Source organism: Colobus angolensis, unplaced genomic scaffold, assembly GCF_000951035.1.
Source record: "Colobus angolensis palliatus isolate OR3802 unplaced genomic scaffold, Cang.pa_1.0 Scaffold203, whole genome shotgun sequence".
Lineage (NCBI taxonomy): Eukaryota > Metazoa > Chordata > Mammalia > Primates > Cercopithecidae > Colobus > Colobus angolensis.
In genome coordinates this window covers 3,953,927-3,976,252 of record NW_012115189.1, presented here as the reverse complement: position 1 = coordinate 3,976,252, position 22,326 = coordinate 3,953,927, and the positions used below count along the sequence as shown (strand labels likewise).

The window sequence follows — 22,326 nt, the reverse complement described above, 5'->3', positions numbered from 1 at the left end:
ACTCTGTCACCCAGGCTGGAGTGCAGTGGCGCGATCTTGACTCACTGCAACCTCTGCCTCCTGGGTTGAAGCAATTCTCCTGCCTCAGCCTCCAGAGTAGCTGGGGATTACAGGTGTGCACCACCATGCTCAGCTAATTTTTGTATTTTTAGTAGAGATGGAGTTTTGCCATGTTGGCCAGCCTGGTCTTGAACTCCTGACCTCAGGTGATCCACCCACCTTAGCCTCCCAGAGTGCTGGAATTACAGGCATGAGCCACTGACCCTGGCCCCAGAACTATTCCTTTTTTTTTTTCCTGAGACAGAGCTTTGCTTTTGTCACCCAGGCTGGAGTGCAATGGCATGGTCTGGGCTCACTGCAACCTCCGCCTCCCAGGTTCAAGCGTTTCTCCTTCTTCAGCCTCCTGAGTAGCTGGGATTAAGGGTGTGTGCCACCACGTCTGGCTAATTTTTGTATTTTTTAGCAGAGATGGGGTTTCACTATGTTGGTCAGGCTGGTGTTGAACTCCTGACCTCCAGTGACCCGCCCGCCTCAGCCTCCCAAAGTGCTGGGGTTACAGACTTGAGCCACCATGCCCAGCCCAGAATTATTTTTAATAGGATTATTTCTAAAACCAATTAAATTGTTGTGTTCTCAAAACAAGGCTTATGTTTTATGACTTAGTAATATCCTGGAGTTAATATATTTGTTCTGTTTTATGTTTTTCAGTTAAATTTGTAGTAGATTCTTTGTTAGGATGAGCATGAAAACAAAAGCATAAAGCAGCTTAATAGTAAAATAGTTTCTGATGTGTCAACTGAGTAGATTATTAGATTTGTTTGTATCGCTCTAGGAAATAGAATTGGAAGAGATAACACCAGTGTACTAAAGTCAAAGGATGATGCATTTTGATTTTCAGCAGGTGTGAAAGGCTGTGTATGACAATCACTAAACACTCTGGGATTTAGATATTTGTCTAATCTTGGTATAGCCTGACCCTGTATTTATTTTGAGTTTTAATAGCCACTTGGGTGCCTTTGAACACCTGACTACAATGTAAGGTATTTATCTGACCATCCACATAATGAGAGGATTTAGTTTATTGCATCTCTCTGTTAGGTTCAAAGATATTCCCTTGACCCTTTTGGACATTTAAAAAATTAACTTGGCCTTAACTCTACCTATTTGCTGTCAGCCAGTGGGCAGTTAAGGTATAGGAAATCTTTCCTACTTGATGGGCCTATACCTTGATGGGCCTATGCCTCTATTTCTAACCCTGCTTGCATAACTATTCTTGGCAAGTATGCCTTTATTTGACACGTTCTTAACATTTTATTTTATCTTTTTCTAGGGTACATTAGCTCAGGCTGTAAAGAAAGGAGAGTGGATCTTGTTGGATGAGATTAACTTGGCTGCTCCAGAAATACTAGAATGTCTGAGTGGTTTGCTTGAAGGATCCTCTGGATCCCTGGTGTTGCTGGATCGAGGAGACACAGGTAGTAGCACTTGAGTCCCTTGGGATTTGACTTGGTGTCCAGCCCTACAGCCACTTTAGAGTGAGATTTTTTTTTGGTTAGAAGGATGACGTGGGCCTCCCAATGGAATTTGTTCATTCTTTAGATATTAATTTTCTGCAAAGTGCATTGAGCTGTTGTTGGGTGGTATGGGGAATACAAAGAAGAATAGTATAATTTCACAAGGTGTTTGAGTTGTGGATAATAGACACACTTATAAAATAACAAGTGAATGGTTGGTAAAAGATAAGTAACAGTGAATAAACATACCGCAAAAGACTGCAGTATAAGATTAGATTGAATACATAGGTCTGGAAAGTTATTTCAGGGGAGTTTCAGAAAAGACAAGGATGGTGTGAGTAGCCAGCATCAGGCTGGCTGGCTCTAGGGGGTTCTGTGGAATTAGATAATCATACCTTTGTTGAAAATTTATAATTTTCTCTTAACAGAGCCACTGGTTCGGCATCCTGACTTCCGTTTATTTGCCTGCATGAATCCAGCAACTGATGTAGGCAAAAGAAATCTCCCACCAGGAATAAGAAACAGGTGAGGGGTTGGTTCTTGGAGACTTTCTTTTTTTGCAACAGGTTCTTGCTCTGTTGCCTAGGTTGGAGTGCAGTGGTGTGATCTTGGCTCACTGCAAGTCCCTGGTTCGAGCGGTCCTCCCACCTCCCACCTCAGACTCCTGAATAGCCAGGATTATGGGCGCGTGCCACCACCCCCAGCTATTTTTTTTTTTTTTCTTTTTTTTCTGAGACAGAGTCTTGCTCTGTTGCCCAGGCTGGAGTGCAGTGATGTGATTTTGGCTCACCACAACCTCCACCTCCTGGGTTCAAGTGATTCTCCTGCTTCAGCCTCCCGAGTAGCTGGGACTACAGGCATGCGCCACCATGCCTGGCTAATTTCTCTATTTTTTTTTTTTTTAGTAGACACGGGGTTTCACTCTGTTGGCCAGGCTGGTCTCGAACTCCTGACCTTGTGATCCGCCCGCCTCAGCCTCCCAAAGTGCTGGGATTACAGGTGTGAGCCACTGCGCCCAGCCTCAATTTTTTGTATTTTTAGCAGAGATGGGATTTCGCCATGTTGCCTAGTCTGGTTTCTAACTGGGCTCAAGCGATTTGTCTGTCTCGACTTCCCACAGTGCTGGGATTACCAAGACTTCCTTTTAAGATTCTCTTTATTTATAGATTGGTAATATTAATGTAACCAAACTTTAGAGCAATGCTTGAAATTGCCTCTGATAAAGGAATCTTTATTACCTTATTTGTCATATTCCTCTACTTTCTGTAGGTGGTAGGCATATGGGAATCTTCAGAACACTGGAGAATTTTTCCCTTTGTGTTAGTTTGACAGTGGATATTGTTGAAAATAAAAATCTTTCCTTCCTCAGATAATCTTTTGGCGATTAGAAAAATTTCATAACACAATATAACAGGAAAACATACACCAGTATACGTACATTTTAGGAACACAGTCCTCTTTGGATGAGGCTAATAATTTGAAAAGGCCTTTTAAGTTTCTTTTATTTTTCACCAATAAGCACTGACATGAACAAAGTACTTAGTTGTTGGTGTTTTATGTATGTAACATTTGGGAAAAAATAAATGACCAGATTTATTATTGGTAAGTGTTTACTTCATTTTGAGTTTTAAAATAGTAACTTTATTAGATCCTGTCTTTTCATTATAAAGTAATAAAAGCTTCTTAGGGAAGCTTTAGAAACTACATTAAAGTAGTTTTCTCTTCAACCATTTTGTTTTTGATATTGAGGGGCTTTTTATTGCACTTAGTTTTTAAACAAACTTGGTTATGATAAACACCTGAAAATGAGGATAATTAATTCTTATTTTTGTGTCTTTTTCTTCTTGTAAGGACTATACATAGAAGACTTATTGTATAGAAGAAGCAATAATGGTATATTTTTGGTAATGGTTACATTGTCCTTTAATTATGATCAGTTTCTATCTCAGGTTGAAAGACATTTTATACTATAAGCAGTTAAAATAAGCTGACATAGCTTCTTCTGTTTCATGTTTTTCTGTTGTCAACGTAATTGTATTAACTTCCTAAAATGTGTTTATTATGTATTGTTTTACAGGTTCACAGAACTTTATGTAGAAGAATTGGAAAGCAAAGAAGACTTACAGGTTCTTATTGTAGATTATCTGAAAGGATTGAGTGTGAACAAGAATACAGTGCAAGGAATCATAAAGTAGGTTCCCTTTGGTATGTCTTTATAAACTCTTTCTCTGAACATGAAAATGTGTGACTCGTGCACACACACAAATATGTATTCTTTTTTACTTCTAACCTGTGAAAACTGATAGCAGGATTATTATTTAGATTCTCTGGTAAAGTTGGAACCTGGTATGAACTCCTTCAGGTTTTTCTGAGGAAATTACATAGAAAGCTATGAATCACTACTTAGGAGAAGATATAAACTATCAGATAATGCTCTCCTGATTACTTGTACATTCATAGCTGAGAGTTTGAATTCTTGGAGATGTACATGGCTTGCGTTTTGACCTGTCTTGAAGAAGGTTACTTTTCTATTTGCAATATTTGTAGTAGCTACGTGGGATATAAGGAGAAAAGGGTTAATATAATTGTGTCAGGTTTGGAATTAATGGAAACTTAGCCTAATAAATAATAGAGTAGTTGTGTGGCTTGGTGCTTTAATTTGAGACTTATTCCTGTTTTTGTATGCCATATGGACAATGTGCAATATTTTGTGTCAGGTAACCTCAATTCTAGTATTGGTTCTATGAGAAACTAATTGTGTCATTCTGGGCCACTAACTTAACTGTGTGTTCTCCAGAAAGAAATACAACATGTAAAAGGATTGAAATAGGGTGATATTAATGTTTTACTATATATTTGTGTATTTTTTCTCTTCCTTAATACAAATACTTATTGAGTGCCCTGGTGCTAGGGATATAGCTATGAGTAAGGCAGACAAAATCCTGGTTCTTCTCATTGAGCTTTAATTCTAGAGAAGTCATATACTTTAATTTTAGATTGTGATAAGTGAAAAAAATTACATATAACACTGAGTAGGATGTAAGAAAATGACGACTTGGAGCTCTATTTTTTTTTTGGATACAGGAGCTTTGCTTTGTTGTGCAGGCTGGTCTTGAACCCCTGGCCTCAAGTGATCTGCCAGCCTTAGCCTCCCAAAGTGCTGGAATTACAGGGATGAGCTACAGCACCTGGTCTTGAAATCCTATATTAAATATTTTAGTCAATGAGGCGTGTGTTTAGAATGCTTCAGAATGGTTTACCACACCACACCCTAAATTGGAATACTTTTTGTTAGCCAGGAATATTTGGACAAAAGTGTAAATATGTATAGTTAAGATTCCAGATGCTAAAGGTAAACTTCTATAAGTGCCTGATTTTATCTAAAGAGGTAGATAAAGAGATAAAATGAGGTACTTATAAAATACTGATAGTACAAGTAGTATATATTCCATATATTAAATACTCAGTTCCAAAACATAGATTCTTTCTACAAAAGAAAAAATATTTTTTTAGATAGCAAAGAGGTAAGACAACACCCATTTGGGCAGGAACTTGGATTTCATCTGTGATGCATGCACACTTGGTTACATTTGATCTTGTGGTGCTAATTGATCATGAATTTCACGAAGTGCAAGATATTCATGTTTCAGTCTGAAACTTTTCCCATCCTGTCATCATTTGGATTTCTAAAGTGTGGTAGTGACAATAGTAGTGGTCATCGTATCCTCCTGCTTTTTAATGTTTTGTCAGTACTGATTATAGCCATATTTGTAGCCTTTCAAAACACCATGCATTGTTTGCCATCTTTATTCATCCCCATTTTAGATTGCACAGGAACTTTGTTTGCCTCTTAAGCTTGAACAGACTGTGGAACACAGAAGCTTCTCACCTCTCTTTATCAGTACCTTTTTGCTAGAGGAATTGCACATTGTACTTTCCAGTTTCCCAAAGGAAATAGGTGTTCATTTTTTTTTTATTTTGAAAGATAGCTCTGAGTACATGAAAAGTAGATTTAAAAGAGACTAAGATATTTTGATGCATGCCCTAGGAAGTTGTATGCAAGCATGACCATTTCTGATCTAAAAAATGTCCTTTGGGTTTTCTGTAGAGAATTGATAATAATGGATACTTATTAGTAAATAAAATTGCCTGACCTTTATTCTATTTGTAGCTTCTACACAGCTTTGCGGAAAGAATCGGGGACCAAATTGGTGGATGGCACTGGCCACAGACCTCACTACAGCCTTCGAACTCTGTGCCGGGCCCTGCGATTTGCAGCCTCCAATCCATGTGGCAACATTCAGCGCTCACTCTATGAGGTCTTTCTGAAGTCTCTTTGACAGGATATGAGCTTGCTGGATGGGTTCATAGGAAGGAAGGAATAGGGATGCATATGCCAGATTGCCTGTGCTTTCCAGTTAGTCAGATCAGCCCAGAATACCTCATACCAGATCTACCCTGTCTTTTTATATTAAATATTTAACTTTTTATTTTAAAATTTTTATTTTTAATTATACATAAAGATAGGGTGTCACTGTGTTCCCACTCTGGTCTCAAACTCCTGGGCTCAAGCTGTCCTCCTGCCTTGGCCTCCCAAAGTGCTGAGATTACAGACGTGAACCATCGTGCCTGGCCTACCCCTCCCTTTATCTACCACCTTACTATATTTAAAAGTTGGGAAGCAGCATCACCCAAGACGTTAAATTTTGTTCTGGAAATAAGTTTGGTTGTATTGCAGAAGGTTACTTAGCATTATGCATATTTGTGTTTTCTTTCTAGGGTTTTTGTTTGGGTTTCTTAACACAGCTTGACAGGGCATCACACCCAATAGTTCAGAAGCTCATCTGTCAACACATCGTCTCTGGCAATGTCAAGAGTCTGCTGAAGCAGGTGTGTTCTTTTGTTATTTTTGACTTGTTATACTTGGGAGGCTGAATTACCAAATTTTCAGCTGTTTGGTTTTTTGTTGTTTTTTTTTCACATAACTTTTTAAATATAAAGGTAATCTGTTGCAAAAAGTTTAAACATTACAGAAACGTACATTTAGGTGGTGCAGGTTTCCAATAAGCATGCTCTTTGGATATTTAAATACTGTGGATAATGTTTCCAGAAAAATTGTATAATGCATGTATTTTATTTTCTTACATATCCGAATTTTGGTATGTATGTGTTGATTTATTGAGGTAAATTGTAATATGCATTTAATGTAAGTGGGACTGTCTCATAAGAATATTCTTTTTTTTGGAGATAGAGTCTTGCTGTGTCGCCTAGGCTGGAGTGCAGTGGTGTAATCTCGGCTCACGGCATTCTCCCCCTCCCTGGCTGAAGTGATTCTCCTGTCTCAGCCTCCCGAGTAGATGGGATTACAAGCACATGCCACTATGCCCAGCTAATATTTGTAATTTTAGTAGAGACTGGGTTTCACCTTGTTGACCAGGCTGATCTCAAACTCCTGACCTCGTAATCCGTCTGCCTCGGCCTCTCAAAATGCTGGGATTATAGGCGTGAGTCACCGTGCTCGGCCCATAAGAATATTCTGTAACTTTCCTTTTTAAACTAACTGAATCTTGGGTATATTTTTGTTTTTGTACCAGAATTCATTGTGACATGCCTTCTAAGGGCCACATAGCATTTCACTGGATGGGTACACCATAGTTTCACTATCTGCATAGTTTAACTACACAGTTAGGTATGATCTATACCTTCTGATTGATGGTTGGGCCTTTTTTGAGGGGGCATTAGTGTGGGCACTATTATAAGCAATAGCCATTTTGGGTTTGACAGGAAATTACAGAATAGCATGGGACTGAAAGAGGCTGAGAGAAACTGACTCACAATCAACATGTAAATTGGCTTGTTTACATGTTGATTGCTTATTCATTAGGAAGAGAGAGCCCTTGGGAGTTGGGGTTTCTTTGGACTCAGCCTTTTAAAAAATCATACAAGTAACACATGCGTAAATACTTTTGGTAAATTGTAAAAACATTGAGAAAAAACTCAGGTTTGCTTTTACCATTGTTGTAATCAAATACCAGTCTCTTCCAGTTGGTCTTTTTTTGTGTGTGTGCCTCAGGGTGTGATAGAAACTTAAAAAGATCCTTCCTCCCCTCCCCCTGTTGCTTCTCAACTCAACTGAGGAGGCCTTAAAAGCAGGGCCTAGACGTGTAGCTTGAAATCTGGGGACCAAATGCTCTAGAAGAGTACTTTTCCATAGTTACAGATTTGACCACCATTTAGCGATTCTTTTACTTATAAAAATGGGATTTTGTATAATTAAGTTACTAAGCCTAGTAACTTAAACCATATCTCAGCAAGTTATGTCATTATCCACGATATTATCCTTAATGGGCTAGTTGCTCTGAAAAGTCAGTTTTATTTTTAATGTATTCCAGGCAATCCAGAGTGTGATACTGCAAAACCTCCTTCCTTACAACAACACTGGCCCTTTTTAGGGGAACATGATTTATATGAAATTCATGTTTTTGTTAAAAGTACTTGGAGTGGGCATTTTGATAATGTGAGAGAAGAAAACTGATACATAAACCTCCTGGGAATTTGTTTTGATTCAGTTTTTTTTCCAAACCCACCTACTCTACTTCATTTTTAAAACCAATATATAACACCATTTTGTTGTCATTTCTCATAATTTTATGTTAGTATTTCACCGAGTTTTAATGTTGAAAGTATGCAGAACAAGACAGCTTGTTCAACAAGTAGCTCTTTTCCTGCTTTATGCTCTTCTCTGAAAGAATGCGCAACTGTGGGTTATTCCTTGAACTTCTGTGTCTTTCAGCCTATTCCAGAGCCAAAAGGAGGTCGGCTTATCCAGGTTGAAGGTTACTGGATTGCGGTGGGAGACAAGGAGCCTACAATAGATGAGACGTACATTCTGACATCTTCTGTGAAGCTGAACCTGAGAGATATAGTCCGAGTTGTTTCTGCAGGGTGTGTGGGATTTTTTCTCGCTGTCCTGAACTTGATACAAGCATAGGCATTGATTACATTTTGGTCTAACTTCTTTAACTTTCAAAGAGCTTTATTCTTATTCATTGGCCAACTGAACAGTTACTTACAAAAGTCAGTACTATAACTTTTTCCTGGTAGAAAACATTGTTTCTAGTTGTGCAGCTTTGGAGGGAGCACTATGGATGCAGATGATTTTATCTATCTTTAAAGTTGTCTTTTGTTATTTTACTGATAAATACCGCAAACTATTCAGTAAATGAGTAAAAGTTCTACTTACAGTTTCTTAGAAATGTTGCCAGTGCCGGGCGCGGTGCCTCAAGCCTGTAATCCCAGCACTTTGGGAGGCCGAGACGGGCGGATCACGAGGTCAGGAGATCGAGACCATCCTGGCTAACACGGTGAAACCCCGTCTCTACTAAAAATACAAAAACTAGCCGGGCGAGGTGGCGGGCGCCTGTAGTCCCAGCTACTCAGGAGGCTGAGGCAGGAGAATGGCGTAAACCCGGGAGGCGGAGCTTGCAGTGAGCTGAGATCTGGCCACTGCACTCCAGTCCGGGCGACAGAGCGAGACTCCATCTCAAAAAAAAAAAGAAATGTTGCCAGCATAGTTGAAATTGCTTTCCTTAGTACTTTTTGAGGAATAATTTTTACAAAGAAACTTCTCAGAGTATAGGAATAAAAATGTTCTTTGCTTCTTGCAATTTCCAGAAATGTAAAAAAGAAAAAAAATGCTCTTTTAATGATGCTGTTAAATGATGTTGTCATTCTTTAAAAAACAAACAAACAAACAAAAAACAGTACCTGGCCAAGTGCAGTGGCTCATGCCTGTAATCCCAGCACTGTGGGAGGCCAAGGCGGTTGGATCACTTGAGCCCAGGGTTTTGAGACCAGCCTGGGCAACATGGCAAAACTCTGTCTCTGCAAAAAATACAAACTTTAGCTGGTCCTCGCGGTGCATGTCTGTAGTCCCAGCTACTCAAGAGGCTGAAGTGGGAGGATCACTTGAGCCTGGGAGGTCGAGGCTGCAGTGAGCTATGATTGTGCCACCACACTCCAGCCTGGGTAACAGAGTGAAACCCTGTGTCAAACAAAACAAACCAATACTCAGTTCTGGTTTCTCAGCTTTGTAAGTTTTTGTTGTTTTAAGTTGCTTAATTGGCTAATCTTTTACAGAACCTATCCAGTGCTGATTCAGGGAGAGACATCAGTTGGTAAAACAAGCCTGATCCAGTGGCTGGCTGCAGCTACTGGCAACCACTGTGTGCGTATTAACAATCACGAACACACGGATATCCAGGAGTACATTGGTTGTTACACATCTGACTCCTCAGGGAAGCTTGTCTTTAAAGAAGGTAGGGTTAAGATTCCATTCCATGAACATAGGTGTTTATTCTTTCACATACATTTCCTTAAGTAATATTCTTCATCCTTTCCAGTTGAGAGGCACATGGACCTTTGCTGTAACAACCAGCTTTTCTTGATGCCTGAGCTAAGATAGTTAAGGGGTGATGCATAAGTTGCTGGCTTTCTTTAGGTTCTACTAACCTTGCTGGCTGTATACAGGACTAGGGCCAAATTTTCAAGAGGGGAGTTGAACTGCTGCTTTATTTTCTAGGGATTCAGATAATGGGGTTAGTGTTAGCCAAAGGAGGTTGGGAATAGACAACAGAATGTGGTGACTGAAATGAAATTAGACTGCAGGGGAAAGATTATACAAGAAACATGAGGTATTTTCAGCCTTGGATTCTTTTCTGTGGGGAAAAAAGGGACTATTTTAATTGAAAATTGTTCCTCCTTGATCTGCAGTGTCATAATTTGTTTTGAGGCAAGACTAGCTACAGAAAGTAATTTGCTTTGAAATTTAATGATAACCTAGGATTTGTTGATTTGTACATAACACATTTTAAAACTTTGGACATACACTATTTGTTTCTTCCCAGGTGTTCTTATTGATGCTATGAGAAAAGGCTATTGGATTATTTTAGATGAATTAAATTTGGCCCCTACGGATGTGTTAGAGGCACTAAATAGGCTGTTGGATGATAACCGTGAATTGCTCGTAACAGAAACACAGGAAGTTGTTAAAGCACACCCTCGGTTTATGCTTTTTGCCACCCAAAATCCCCCAGGACTTTATGGAGGCAGAAAGGTGTGTAGCATTTATCTCCTTCCTTTAATTTGTTACCACATCAGATTGTAGATTTTTCGTAGTAAGAATGAAATGTTCTTACCTCTCCTTTAATATTTTATAGTGAATGTCAGAACCTCCATATTGGAAATTAAAAGGCACCTTTTACCGTATTCTTTCTGTGCTTTGTCTAGGTCCTTTCTAGAGCCTTCAGGAATCGGTTTGTGGAATTGCACTTTGATGAGTTACCTAGCTCTGAGCTGGAAACAATCTTGCACAAGCGGTGTAGTTTGCCACCCTCTTATTGCAGCAAGTTGGTTAAAGTCATGTTGGATCTTCAGGTACTTAGTTTCAAATGGAATGTGTTGATTATAGTTGGTGATCAAAATTTCATGGCTTCTTTTGTTAGAAAAAAGAATCTGTCTGTTGATGTATTTTTCCAAGTAGAGATTTTTTTTTTTTGTAAGACACGACTGTCCTGGCTGGAGTGTAGTGGCACAATCATAGCTCGTTGCAGCCTCGACCTCCTGGGCTCAGGTGATCCTCCCATCTCTGACTACTCACTCCTTAGTAGCTGGGACCGATATACATCGCCATGCCAGGCTACATTTTTTTTTTTTTGTAGAGACAAGGTTTTGCCATGTTGCCCAGGCTGGTCTCAAACTCCTGGGCTCAAGGGATCCACCCACCTTGGTCTTCCAAAGTTTTGGGATTACAGGTGTGAACCACAGTTCTTGGCCTTCAAGTAGAGGTCTTTTAAATGCTTCCCACTAATATATATTTTTAGTTTTTTTTTTTATCAATCAACAACTTTTTCTGATGTTTACATAAAATTTTTCTGATATTTACATATGATGATAATTTTGTATTTGTTCATAATATTGAAGCATTTTGTTTAGAATGGAATTTGGTTTAGGGAAAACTGCAGTTTTGGTTTTTAAATGGATATAGTCCTTGAATGGACATAATTAAAGAGATCAATTCTTTATGGCTCGCCCTAGTCAACTGCAAAGCTACAGCTGATCTTTACAAATTCCATTTATCTTATGGGGTTAAATTATTATTTTTTTTTTTGAGACGGAGTCTCACTCTGTCACCCAGGCTGGAGTGCAGTGGTGCGATCTCAGCTCACTGCAAGCTCCACCTCCCGGGTTCACGCCATTCTCCTGCCTCAGCCTCCCACGTAGCTGGGACTACAGGTGCCCACCACCACGCCCGGCTAATTTTTTGTATTTTTAGTAGAGACAGGGTTTCACCGTGTTAGCCAGGATGGTCTCGATCTCCTGACCTCGTGATCTGCCCGCCTTGGCCTCTCAAAGTGCTGGGATTACAGGCATGAGCCTCTGTGCCCAGCCAAAAGTATTCTTTACCAGAAAGTATACATTGTCAAACTTCTTTAGAAAGCTAAGCATAATGAAGACTCCTATCATTTATGGTTCCACATTGTTTCACTAATCTTCCTGCATCTTTGCCACCATTTGCATTACTTTTTGTTTGGTTGTTTTTTGAGATGGAGCCTTGCTTTGTCGCCAGACTGGAGTGCAGTGGTGTGATCTCGGCTCACTGCGACCTGTGCCTCCCGGGTTCAAGCGATTCCCCTGCCTCAGCCTCCTGAGTAGCTGGGACTACAGGCGTGTACCACCACCACGCTTGGTTAATTTTTTGTATTTTTAGTAAAGAGGGAATTTCACCATATTGGCCAGGATGGTCTCAATCTCCTGACCTCATGATCCGCCCGGCTTGGCCTCCCAAAGTGCTGGGATTACAGGTGTGAGCCACTGCTCCTGGCCCATTTGCATTACTGTTAATTATCTTTTTTCTTTGTGGCATAAGAAATGTGGAATTCCATTTTATATTATTAATTTAAAAATGAATTTGAACATTTTTCTTCAGAATATTACATCTTATTTGCATTAAAAATTAATCTTATTCAGTGAAATGAAATCATTTTAATGAGAGCATAAATTTGTTACAAATTTTATATACATTGTACTACAAACTTACCAAGCATTGCAGCTAATGCCACTTTTCATTTGTTTTGATACTTCAACAGTCGTATCGCAGAAGTTCTTCAGTGTTTGCTGGAAAGCAGGGCTTCATCACCCTTCGTGATCTGTTCAGATGGGCTGAAAGATACAGATTGGCTGAGCTGACTGAGAAGGAGTATGACTGGCTACAGCATTTAGCCAATGATGGTGTGTTTTCAGTCAAATGCTCTCAAGATATAGTTATGTTAAATGTCAAACTTTTTATTAGAACAAATGTTGCCTCACATTGTGATTGATACATACATTTGACTAGGTATTCCAGAGAGCCTGTTTCCCTCCAGTTCTAACAGCTTTTGTAAGTGATCTTATTCCTGCAGTCCTCCATGCTAATAAGGACTGGTTGCTAAGGTTTTCTTACTCTTTGCTTCAGGTAGCCACATGGGGGAGTCAGGATATGGGCATAGCCTCTTTGGGAGTTTAGGCAGATGGTTGATGGTAGCTTTGTGGGCCATTTTTCTGCAGTGTCACCACAGGTGGTCTGGCTAGTACCTTACAGACTAGCCTTACAGAAAGCTGATTTGTCAGAAAACGTTGGCATTCTGAGAGAAAGAATTTATATAACCCAAGACTCAGATTTTGTTGTTTTCCTTTAATGCATGGGAAAATGTGTTACTGTTCGTGATAGGATACAAAGTGTTTTGGAATCTTCTGATTTGAAAAGTGCTGATGATTGATTAATGGGCTAGTTAATAAGTAAGAAGAGTATGTAAAACTAGTAGAAGAGATTTTTTTTCTCTACTTGTAAAGAATATTTACATAGAGGAATACTTTTTTTACTTTTTTAAAAACTTTTTTTTTTTGAGACAGTGTCTCCCTCTGTAGCCCCGGCTGGAGTGCAGTGGCGTGATCTCAGCTCACTGTAACCTCCACCTCCTGGTTCCGGGTCCTAATTCAAGCAGTTCTCCTGCCTCAGCCTCCTGAGTAGCTGGGATTATAGGTATGCGCCACCGTGCCTGGCTAATTTTTGTATTTTTAATAGAGGTGGGGTTTCACCATGTTGGCCAGAGTGGTCTTAAACTCCTGACCTTGTGATCTACCCACCTCGGCCTCCCAAAGTGCTGAGATTACAAGAGTTAGCCACCGTGCCCAGCAAAACTTTTTTATTGAGATGTAACATACAGTAAAGCATTTTCCCATGTAAAGCATCACCTAGACCAAGATTTAGAATATTTCCAGTAACTCAGTAGGTCTCTTGCCAGTGGAGGTAACCACTACCCTGACTGCTGTCACTACTAACTGACTCCTGTCTGATTATCACTATTAATCTGATTGAAAAGAATTTTGTCTGTCCTTGAGTTTCACCTAGCTGACATCCTGCAGTATGTACTCTTTGGGTTCTGGGTGTTTCACTAAACCTGATGTGAGATTCAGTCATGCTGTTATGTGTATCAGGACTTCATTCTTTTTTCTTTTTTTTTTCTTTTTTTTTTTAGACAGAGTCTCGCTCTGTCGCCCAGGCTGGAGTGCAGTGGCCAGATCTCAGCTCACTGCAAGCTCCGCCTCCCGGATTCCCGCCATTCTCCTGCCTCAGCCTCCTGAGTAGCTGGGACTACAGGCACCGCCACCTCGCCCGGCTAGTTTTTTTGTATTTTTTAGTAGAGACGGGATTTCACCGTGTTAGCCAGGATGGTCTCAATCTCCTGACCTCGTGATCCGCCCGTCTTGGCCTCCCAAAGTGCTGGGATTACAGGCTTGAGCCACCGCGCCTGGCCCCTTTTTCTTTTTATATGGTAATCCACTGTATGAAGATGCCACAGTTTGTTTATCCATTCTCTTGGTTATGGACATCTGGATCATTTTAATTTTTTAGTTATGAATAAAGCTTCTCTAAACATCGTGTGTATGTTTTTTTGACACACACATGTTCATTTGTGTTTCGGGATACTAGAAGTCCTATCGCTGAGGCATAGGGCAGGTATATGGTTAGTTGTAATAGGCTCTCCTAGTTTTCCCATGTAGTTCTTCAGATTTCTACCTCACCAGCAGCGTATGAGAGTTGCTCTTGTTCCATATTCTCAATGCCCCTTGGTGTTTCCAGTAGACACTTGACGATTCCTTTCCTCTTCTTCCTCCTCCTTCTCTCAGGTTACATGCTTCTGGCAGGTCGAGTCAGGAAGCAGGAGGAAGTTGATGTGATTCAAGAAGTCCTTGAGAAACATTTCAAGAAAAAATTGTGTCCTCAATCTCTTTTCTCCAAAGAAAATGTTGTAAAATTGCTGGGTGAGTAGGCCAAAATCCCTAGAGGAGTATGATTTGAATTGTACTCATTAGAATCTAAATATTTATCTTTTCTTGGATAGGTAAATTGTCTACTGAGATATCCACATTGGAGTTTAACTTCGGCCACATCGTGTGGACTGAGGGCATGCGGAGACTCGCGATGCTGGTGGGAAGGGCATTGGAATTTGGCGAACCTGTGCTGCTGGTTGGAGACACTGGGTAAAGATCTGTGACCGTGACCCATGAGGGTTCATTTCAATTCCATGGGATTACGTGAGTTATTGCTGAAAAACTCATGAAAGTATTAATCCCCCCTTTCCTCCTTCTTCTTTTTTCTCTTTTTAAGGAAGAAACTAAGAGCAGGTGGGGGTCTGGGGGAGGGATAGCATTAGGAGAAATACCTAATGTAAATGACGAGTTGATGGATGCAGCAAACCAACATGGCACATGTATACCTATGTAACAAACCTGCACATTCTGTACATGTACTCTAAAAAAAAACAAGAAGAAACTAAGAGATCTGTTACTGTTTAGTTTCCTCTACCTTCAGACTAGTTCTTTGTTTATGGAAAAGAATGACTTTATTATTATTATTTTTGGAGATGGGGTCTCACTCTGTTGTCCAGGCTGAAGTGCAGTGGTGTGATATGGCTCACTGCAGCCTTGACTTTCTGGACTCAAGTGATCTTCCTGGCTCAGCCTCCCAAGTAGCTGGGACTACAGGCATGCACCACCACCCTTGGCTAATTTTTAATTTTTTTGTAAAGTCAGAGTCTCAGCTGGTTTTGGTGGTTCATGCCTGCAATCACGGAACTTTGGGAGGCTGAGGCAGGTGGATCACTTGAGCTGAGGAGTTCGAGACCAGCCTGGGCAACATGGCAAAACCCCGTCTCTACTAAAAATATAAAAATTAGCTGGTTGTGTTGGTATCTGCCTGCAGTCCTAGCTACTCAGGAGGCTGAGGTAGAAGAATCGCTTGAGCCTGGGAGTCAGAGATTGCACTGAACTGATATCATGCCATTGCACTCCAGCCTGGGCAACAGGAGTGAAGCCCTGCCTTAAAAAAAAGATGGAGTCTCACTGTGTTGTCCAGACTGGTCTTGAACTCCTGGGCCCAAGTGATCCTCCTGCCTTGGCCTCCCAAAGTGTTGGGATTACAGGCATGAGCCACTGTACCTGGCAAGAATGATTTTTTGCTTCATTGCATTGAGGGCAGTTTTTGTCTGTTTAGTTCTTCTAAACAGTGAGATTCATTCTATACGTGTATAGAGAAGAGCAGATAAACTAGTGTCTCTTGAAAGTCTATAAAGTCTGTAAGGATTAGATTTCTTTTCTCTCCCTTGGTGGTGGCTTTTTTTTTTTTAGGTGGCATTTTGCTCTTGTCACCCAGGCTGGACTGCAATGGCGCAATCTCGGCACTCCACAACCTCCGCCTCCTGGGTTCAAGTGATTCTCCTGCCTCAGCCTCCTAAAGTGCTAGGGTTGCAGGCATGAGCCACTGTGCCCAGCCGGTGGTTGTTGATAGAACTAGGATGGAGTTTGTGCAGTACATACCTTCTGGATAAGGAATATGAGAGAGTGCAGTCATGCAGAGGGGTGCCGTGAGCCTGGGGTTGAGGTTCCACATTGGCCAGCACTGTTTGCTGCTGCAGTGAGACTCCTACAGTGGTTCTTCTCTTTTGCTGAGGGGGGTGTTTATGGATGTGTATTTGAAACACATACCTTGTTAATCAGTTGCATATCTCTAACAGGTGTGGGAAAACTACTATCTGTCAGGTATTTGCAGCCTTGGCAAATCAGAAATTATACTCTGTCAGCTGCCACTTACACATGGAGACATCAGACTTCCTGGGTGGCCTGCGGCCAGTGAGACAAAAGCCAAACGACAAGGTTTGTCCAGCAGCAGGTGTTCCAGTTATTTTACAAAACTGCAGTTAGCTGTGCATGAGTCTGTGGTAGGGTTTCTGGAGCTGGGTTCTGGTTTGGCTAAATGTGCATATCTGCAGATTTTCTCTGGTCTACAAGGGCCTTCACAAGCATTCTGGTATGCAAGTTCTGTCTCCTGTTCTCAGATTCTTACTTTCCTCGGAATACCTACTTCACCCGTGGAAACACCAGCCAGCTGCATGTATATTGTCTGTGGAGCCACCTGCCCTTTAATTTGCCCCACTTTTTCAAATTATAGGAAGAAATTGACACATCAAGACTCTTTGAGTGGCATGATGGGCCTCTGGTTCAGGCCATGAAGGAGGATGGCTTTTTCCTCTTGGATGAGATCTCATTGGCCGATGACTCTGTCTTGGAAAGACTCAACAGGTACATGCCTGAGAGGTTTGCCTTGTGTTTGATATTTTTGCTCAGGTGATTGATGTGATTTTTATAGATAATCTTGTGCACAGTAATACTCCTCATAGGTGCACCTTAGTAAATGCTTGAAATTATTGATGTATTACCATGTCTTTTGGCTTTAGCATTCAATGTTTCCTAAATTTCTAGGTTTTTCTTTTTTTTGGTACAAATAATCAGAACAATGGGATCATGGAATGGCAGGGCTAAAACATGAGCCAAAGTCAAAACTATTTTTTAAGGTGAATTATATGCCTACTCTCTTAAAATTTTGAAAGAACTGGCCGGGCGCGGTGGCTCAAGCCTGTAATCCCAGCACTTTGGGAGGCCGAGACGGGCGGATCACGAGGTCAGGAGATCGAGACCATCCTGGCTAACACGGTGAAACCCCGTCTCCACTAAAAAAAATACAAAAAACTAGCTGGGCGAGGTGGCGGGCGCCTGTAGTCCCAGCTACTCGGGAGGCTGAGGCAGGAGAATGGCTTAAACCCGGGAGACGGAGCTTGCAGTGAGCTGAGATCCGGGCACTGCACTCCAGCCTGGGCGACAGAGCGAGACTCCGTCTCAAAAAAAAAAAAAAAAAAAAAAAAAAATTTTGAAAAAACTGTAGTCAGAATCCTAGATCCATGGCTGTAAGCCATCATTAGACCTCAGACCAATATGAATCTTGATGTAGTAACACCCGTTTTTTCTCTTTTGAGATATAGTTTACATGCATAAATCAGTGAGTTTTAGTAAGTTTATAATCCCATGATGGGTTCTTCTTGCAAGCTATATGCATAGAACTGAGTCACTGAGTTAGTGGTATTGCAATAGAGAAAGAATTTAGTAGTTGCAGAGCTAGCCAAGTGGAAGGACAGGAGTTTATTACTCAAATCAGCTTCCCTAAAAATTTAGAAGATAGAGGTTTGTTTGTTTGTTTGTTTTTTTAGACAGAGTCTTGCTCTTTCTCCCAGGCTGGAGTACAGTGGTGTGATTTCAGCTCACTGTAACCTCAACCTCCCAGGTTTTATTCTTGTGCCTCAGCCTCTTGAGTAGCTGGGACTACACGTGTGCGCCACCATGCCCGGCTAATTTTTGCATTTTTAGTAGAGATGGGGTTTCGCCATGTTGGCCAGGCTGGTCTCGAACTCCTGATCTCAGGTGATCTTCCCACCTTGGCCTCCCAAAGTGCTAGGATTATAGGTGTGAGCCACTGCGCCTGGCCTGGAAGCTAGGGTTTTTTCGTTTGTTTTTTGAGACGGAATCTACGTCTGTCACCCATGCTGGAGTACAGTGATGCCATCTTGGCCCACTGCAACCTCTGTCTCCTGGGTTCAAGCCATTCTTTTCATTCAGCCTCCTGTATAGCTGGGACTACAGGCATGTGTCACCACTCCCAGCTAATTTTTATATTTTTAGTAAAGATGGGGTTTCGCCATGTTGGCCAGGCTGGTGTCAAACTCCTGACCTCAAGTGATCTTCCTGCCTCTGCCTCCCAAAGTGCCGGGATTACAGGCGTGAGCCACTGTGCCCGGCCGAGGCTAGGGTCAGAGGCCTAGGGAATGGGGAATGCTGTTGCGACAGGGTTGAAATCACAGGAAGTTGAGCTGTCTTTTTGCCCTGAATAAGCTCATGGGATCGTAAGACCTGTTGAGCAACTTTCTTGGTGTGGGTTTCCATTCTAGGTGGTGCTAGCCATTCTGTCAGAATCAGGGTCTGAAAAGTACCTTAAACACTAATCTTAGGTTTTATAATAGAGATGTTATAGGAGCAGTTGGGAAGGTTATTCAATCTTGTGAACTCTGGCTGTGTCCTGAGCCGTAATTTTAACCTTGTGGTTAGTTTTATGAAGGTGGGGGTTAGTTTTGGGAAGGGGCTATTACTTTTGTTTTAAAGTTAAATTATAAACTAAATTTCTCCCGTAGTTTACTTGGCCTACACCCAGGAATGAACAAGGGCAGCTTGGAGGCTAGAAGAAAGATGGAGTCAGTTAGGACAAGTTTTGTGGGTTTTTTTTTTACTGTCATAACTTTTTGTTAGATTTTTTTCTCACTCATAATTTTTGCAAAGGTGGTTTCAAGCTTTGCAACCATCACAATTTAGTTTTTGTGTTTTGTTTTGAGACAGTGTCCTGCTGTATTGCCCAGGCTGGAGTGCAGTGGTACAGTCTCAGCTCATTGCAGCTTCTGCCTCTCCGGTTCAAGTGATTCTTGTGCCTCAGTCTCCCAAGTAGCTGGGATTACAGGCATGAGCCAACACACTTTGCTAATTTTTGTATTTTTAGTAGAGATGGGTTTTCACCATCTTGGCCAGGTTGGTCTCCAACTCCTGGCCTCAAGTCATCTCCCCACCCTAGCCTTCCAAAGTGCTGGGATTACAGGCGAGAGCCACTGTGCCTGGCCCACAATCCAGTTTTATAACATTTCCATCATTCAATAGAATCCTTTGTGTTCATTACACTAAATTTCTGATTAATCTCTTTTTTGTCTCTGTAGATTTGTCTTTTCTGGGTATTTCAGATAAAAAGTCTCTTCTCTTATTTTGCATTAATGTCTTGAGGTTCATTCCTATTTCAGCACATATTATTAGTTTGTTCCTTTTTATCCCGAATAGTATTGGATATACCACATTTTGTTTATCCATTCACTAGTCGATGATATTTGAGTTCTTTCTGGTTGTTGGCTATTGTGATAAGGCATGCAATTTGTTTATTTTCTTCCAAGTTACTCATTTTTAAGACCAATGCCTTAATAGGTTATAAGTGGAAAAGTTTTTTTTTCCTGATCAGAAATGGCCATTATTACACAGGAATTAAGATACTGAGTCGTTTTAAAATTTGTGATAGGAAACCATTAACTGAAGTAAAAATTCATTAGATAGGTGATAACTTTTTTTTTTCTTTTAGAAAGCATTGAAGACTGTAAAATAGAAAGATTGTATAAGCCCTTTTCACTGTTCTTTAATTTTTCTTTTAGTGTCCTTGAAGTAGAAAAGTCTCTGGTATTAGCTGAAAAAGGCAGTCCAGAGGACAAGGATAGTGAAGTAGAGCTGTTGACTGCTGGGAAAAAATTTCGTATTCTAGCAACCATGAACCCTGGGGGTGACTTTGGAAAAAAGGAGGTAAAACTTTTCTGATGCACATTTTCTTTCTAGTTTTTGTTAGGTAAAAACTGGGTAAAAGTTTAAAAACCCAAAAATATTTTAAAATAATTATTGGGTTAGAAAACAATTCTGACACAAGTATCTCTTTATTTGATATCTCACTTTGTGTATGTGCCTGAAATGTCATTGTTACAGTCACTTTACCTAACCCTTTACGTATGTTACCCTGAGAAAGCTCACAGGAACTCTGCAAGAAAGTTATTATTGTAGTTTTATGGATGAGAAAAGTTGGATCTGAAATTTAAATGTAACCTGTTTTTAGAGTCCACTGTATTAAACACACCTCTGCTTTCATGAGTGGTTTTAAAGTGACAAAAAAGTCACAACCAGGAACCTCTTCTGGTTTGTAGATGGAGCTTATTTGTTCTCGTAAGGATTATGTGTGTCACTTTCGTACTGCTGGTAAAGTAAAGGGCAGAGGGTAGTTCCTATGTTCAGAGGGTTGTGTTCAGATATATTCGGGAACCAACAACCTTGTTGGTTTCCGGCTCAGGAAACCTTTCAGTAGAGAAGTCAACACTATGTGTTGGATCCCGATCTATTAAAGTTAGGAAGAGAGTGGTGTAACAGGTCAGGGATGATGAGAAGAAACAGAGGGGTTGATCTTAAATAGGGCAATTAGAGTGTTGGTAATTTGGTGAGTAGCTGAAATGATATTTTGGGCCTAGGTTTCCTCAGTATCATAAGATGAAAGATTGTCTCTATGCTTCAAGATATGCTCTGAAAAGAGGGAATAAAATACATCACATTCAAAATACAAAAACTGGCTTCTGGGCAAGTAGAAATGCCACAGAGAGGTCTGATTTCAAGTTTGTGTATATTAGCTTGGCTGTCAGATTATCTTGTTTTCCCTAAGTCAATGCTTGCTGACTTTTACCCAAAGGAAAGTTACTTTTTAGTTTTGCATGCCTAACAAGCAGAGCAAGGTAGGATGCTGGACACCAGAGGTACTGGTTGTCTAGGATACTGATGAGGTACACACACGTATTCTTTATTCCTGGGTCTCTGTAATAGACCAGATAGATTATCATCAAGTAAAAGGAAAGTAATAACAAAGTAATCAGACAAACCAGTAATGATGCTTATGGGGCATTGCAAACATTTGTGAATAGTGTTAACTGACCTTGTGGAGGGAAAAGGAATCTACAGGGGCAAAGGCCCTAAGACTAGAGTGGGTAAACAATTTCTAGTTATTCAAGAGGTAGAATATATACTTTGTAAAATCACACTCCCTTTGAGCCACATAAAAGAAGTTTCTTCCTCCTATATCAGACTGCCCTTCTCTGTGGGAAGAAAGGTATTTATTTTCTCTGAAGTATTATTTATGTACCTGATGCAAAGTAAAGGTAAAGTAAAAGGAAGAATCTTTACTTAAGGGGAAGAGTTCAGATTTGACTGGGACTGGATGGAATCCTGCTTCCACTACTTAGTCTGTAAGGCCTGTGGACCATGTCTATTAAGAAAGTGATGATGATACTGGAAGGTGTCATGGAATGTAAGGAGCCAAGACAAAGTACATCTTCAATTAATTATATCTGATAGTAGAAATAAAAAAAAAAGTATGTAGTATTTGCTGGACTTAACAGCTAACAACATTCTTTCAAGACTTGTTTTCCAGCTTTCCTTATAGTTTTAAAAATTCACGTTGGAGTTTTGTGTTTCTTATAGCTGTCTCCTGCCTTAAGAAACCGGTTTACAGAAATATGGTGCCCTCAAAGCACAAGTCGTGAAGATTTAATTCAGATAATCAATCATAATCTTCGTCCAGGATTGTGTCTGGGCCGAATAGATCCTAAAGGTGAGCGTTTGCAGGTGGTGATGGTAGTATTGGATCACAACAGGGTTTGTGTTGGGAGTTGAGGGATCTCTTACAGGACATTAGCCCTATGTGTATATGGCGTGTTGTAAGAAGAAAGGAGATAAGTAAATGAAACAAAGTACACAAGGAGGATATGGTATT

At 40.5% G+C, this 22,326-nt stretch overlaps 1 protein-coding gene across 1 annotated transcript in view; it reads left to right on the top strand.

The window, feature by feature from the left end:
- MDN1 (MDN1, midasin homolog (yeast)) overlaps window positions 1-22,326 on the top strand; it is a 205,712-nt gene that overhangs the window by 85,485 nt on the left and 97,901 nt on the right. Inside the window, exons 17-32 of the mRNA XM_011941954.1 lie at window positions 1,331-1,475; window positions 1,943-2,039; window positions 3,592-3,705; window positions 5,686-5,833; window positions 6,294-6,404; window positions 8,308-8,459; window positions 9,654-9,832; window positions 10,421-10,629; window positions 10,803-10,949; window positions 12,662-12,803; window positions 14,742-14,876; window positions 14,957-15,095; window positions 16,628-16,766; window positions 17,062-17,192; window positions 20,180-20,324; window positions 22,035-22,164. Coding sequence (XP_011797344.1) covers window positions 1,331-1,475; window positions 1,943-2,039; window positions 3,592-3,705; window positions 5,686-5,833; window positions 6,294-6,404; window positions 8,308-8,459; window positions 9,654-9,832; window positions 10,421-10,629; window positions 10,803-10,949; window positions 12,662-12,803; window positions 14,742-14,876; window positions 14,957-15,095; window positions 16,628-16,766; window positions 17,062-17,192; window positions 20,180-20,324; window positions 22,035-22,164 — 2,263 coding nt within the window. The remainder of the gene's footprint in view (window positions 1-1,330; window positions 1,476-1,942; window positions 2,040-3,591; window positions 3,706-5,685; window positions 5,834-6,293; window positions 6,405-8,307; window positions 8,460-9,653; window positions 9,833-10,420; window positions 10,630-10,802; window positions 10,950-12,661; window positions 12,804-14,741; window positions 14,877-14,956; window positions 15,096-16,627; window positions 16,767-17,061; window positions 17,193-20,179; window positions 20,325-22,034; window positions 22,165-22,326) is intronic.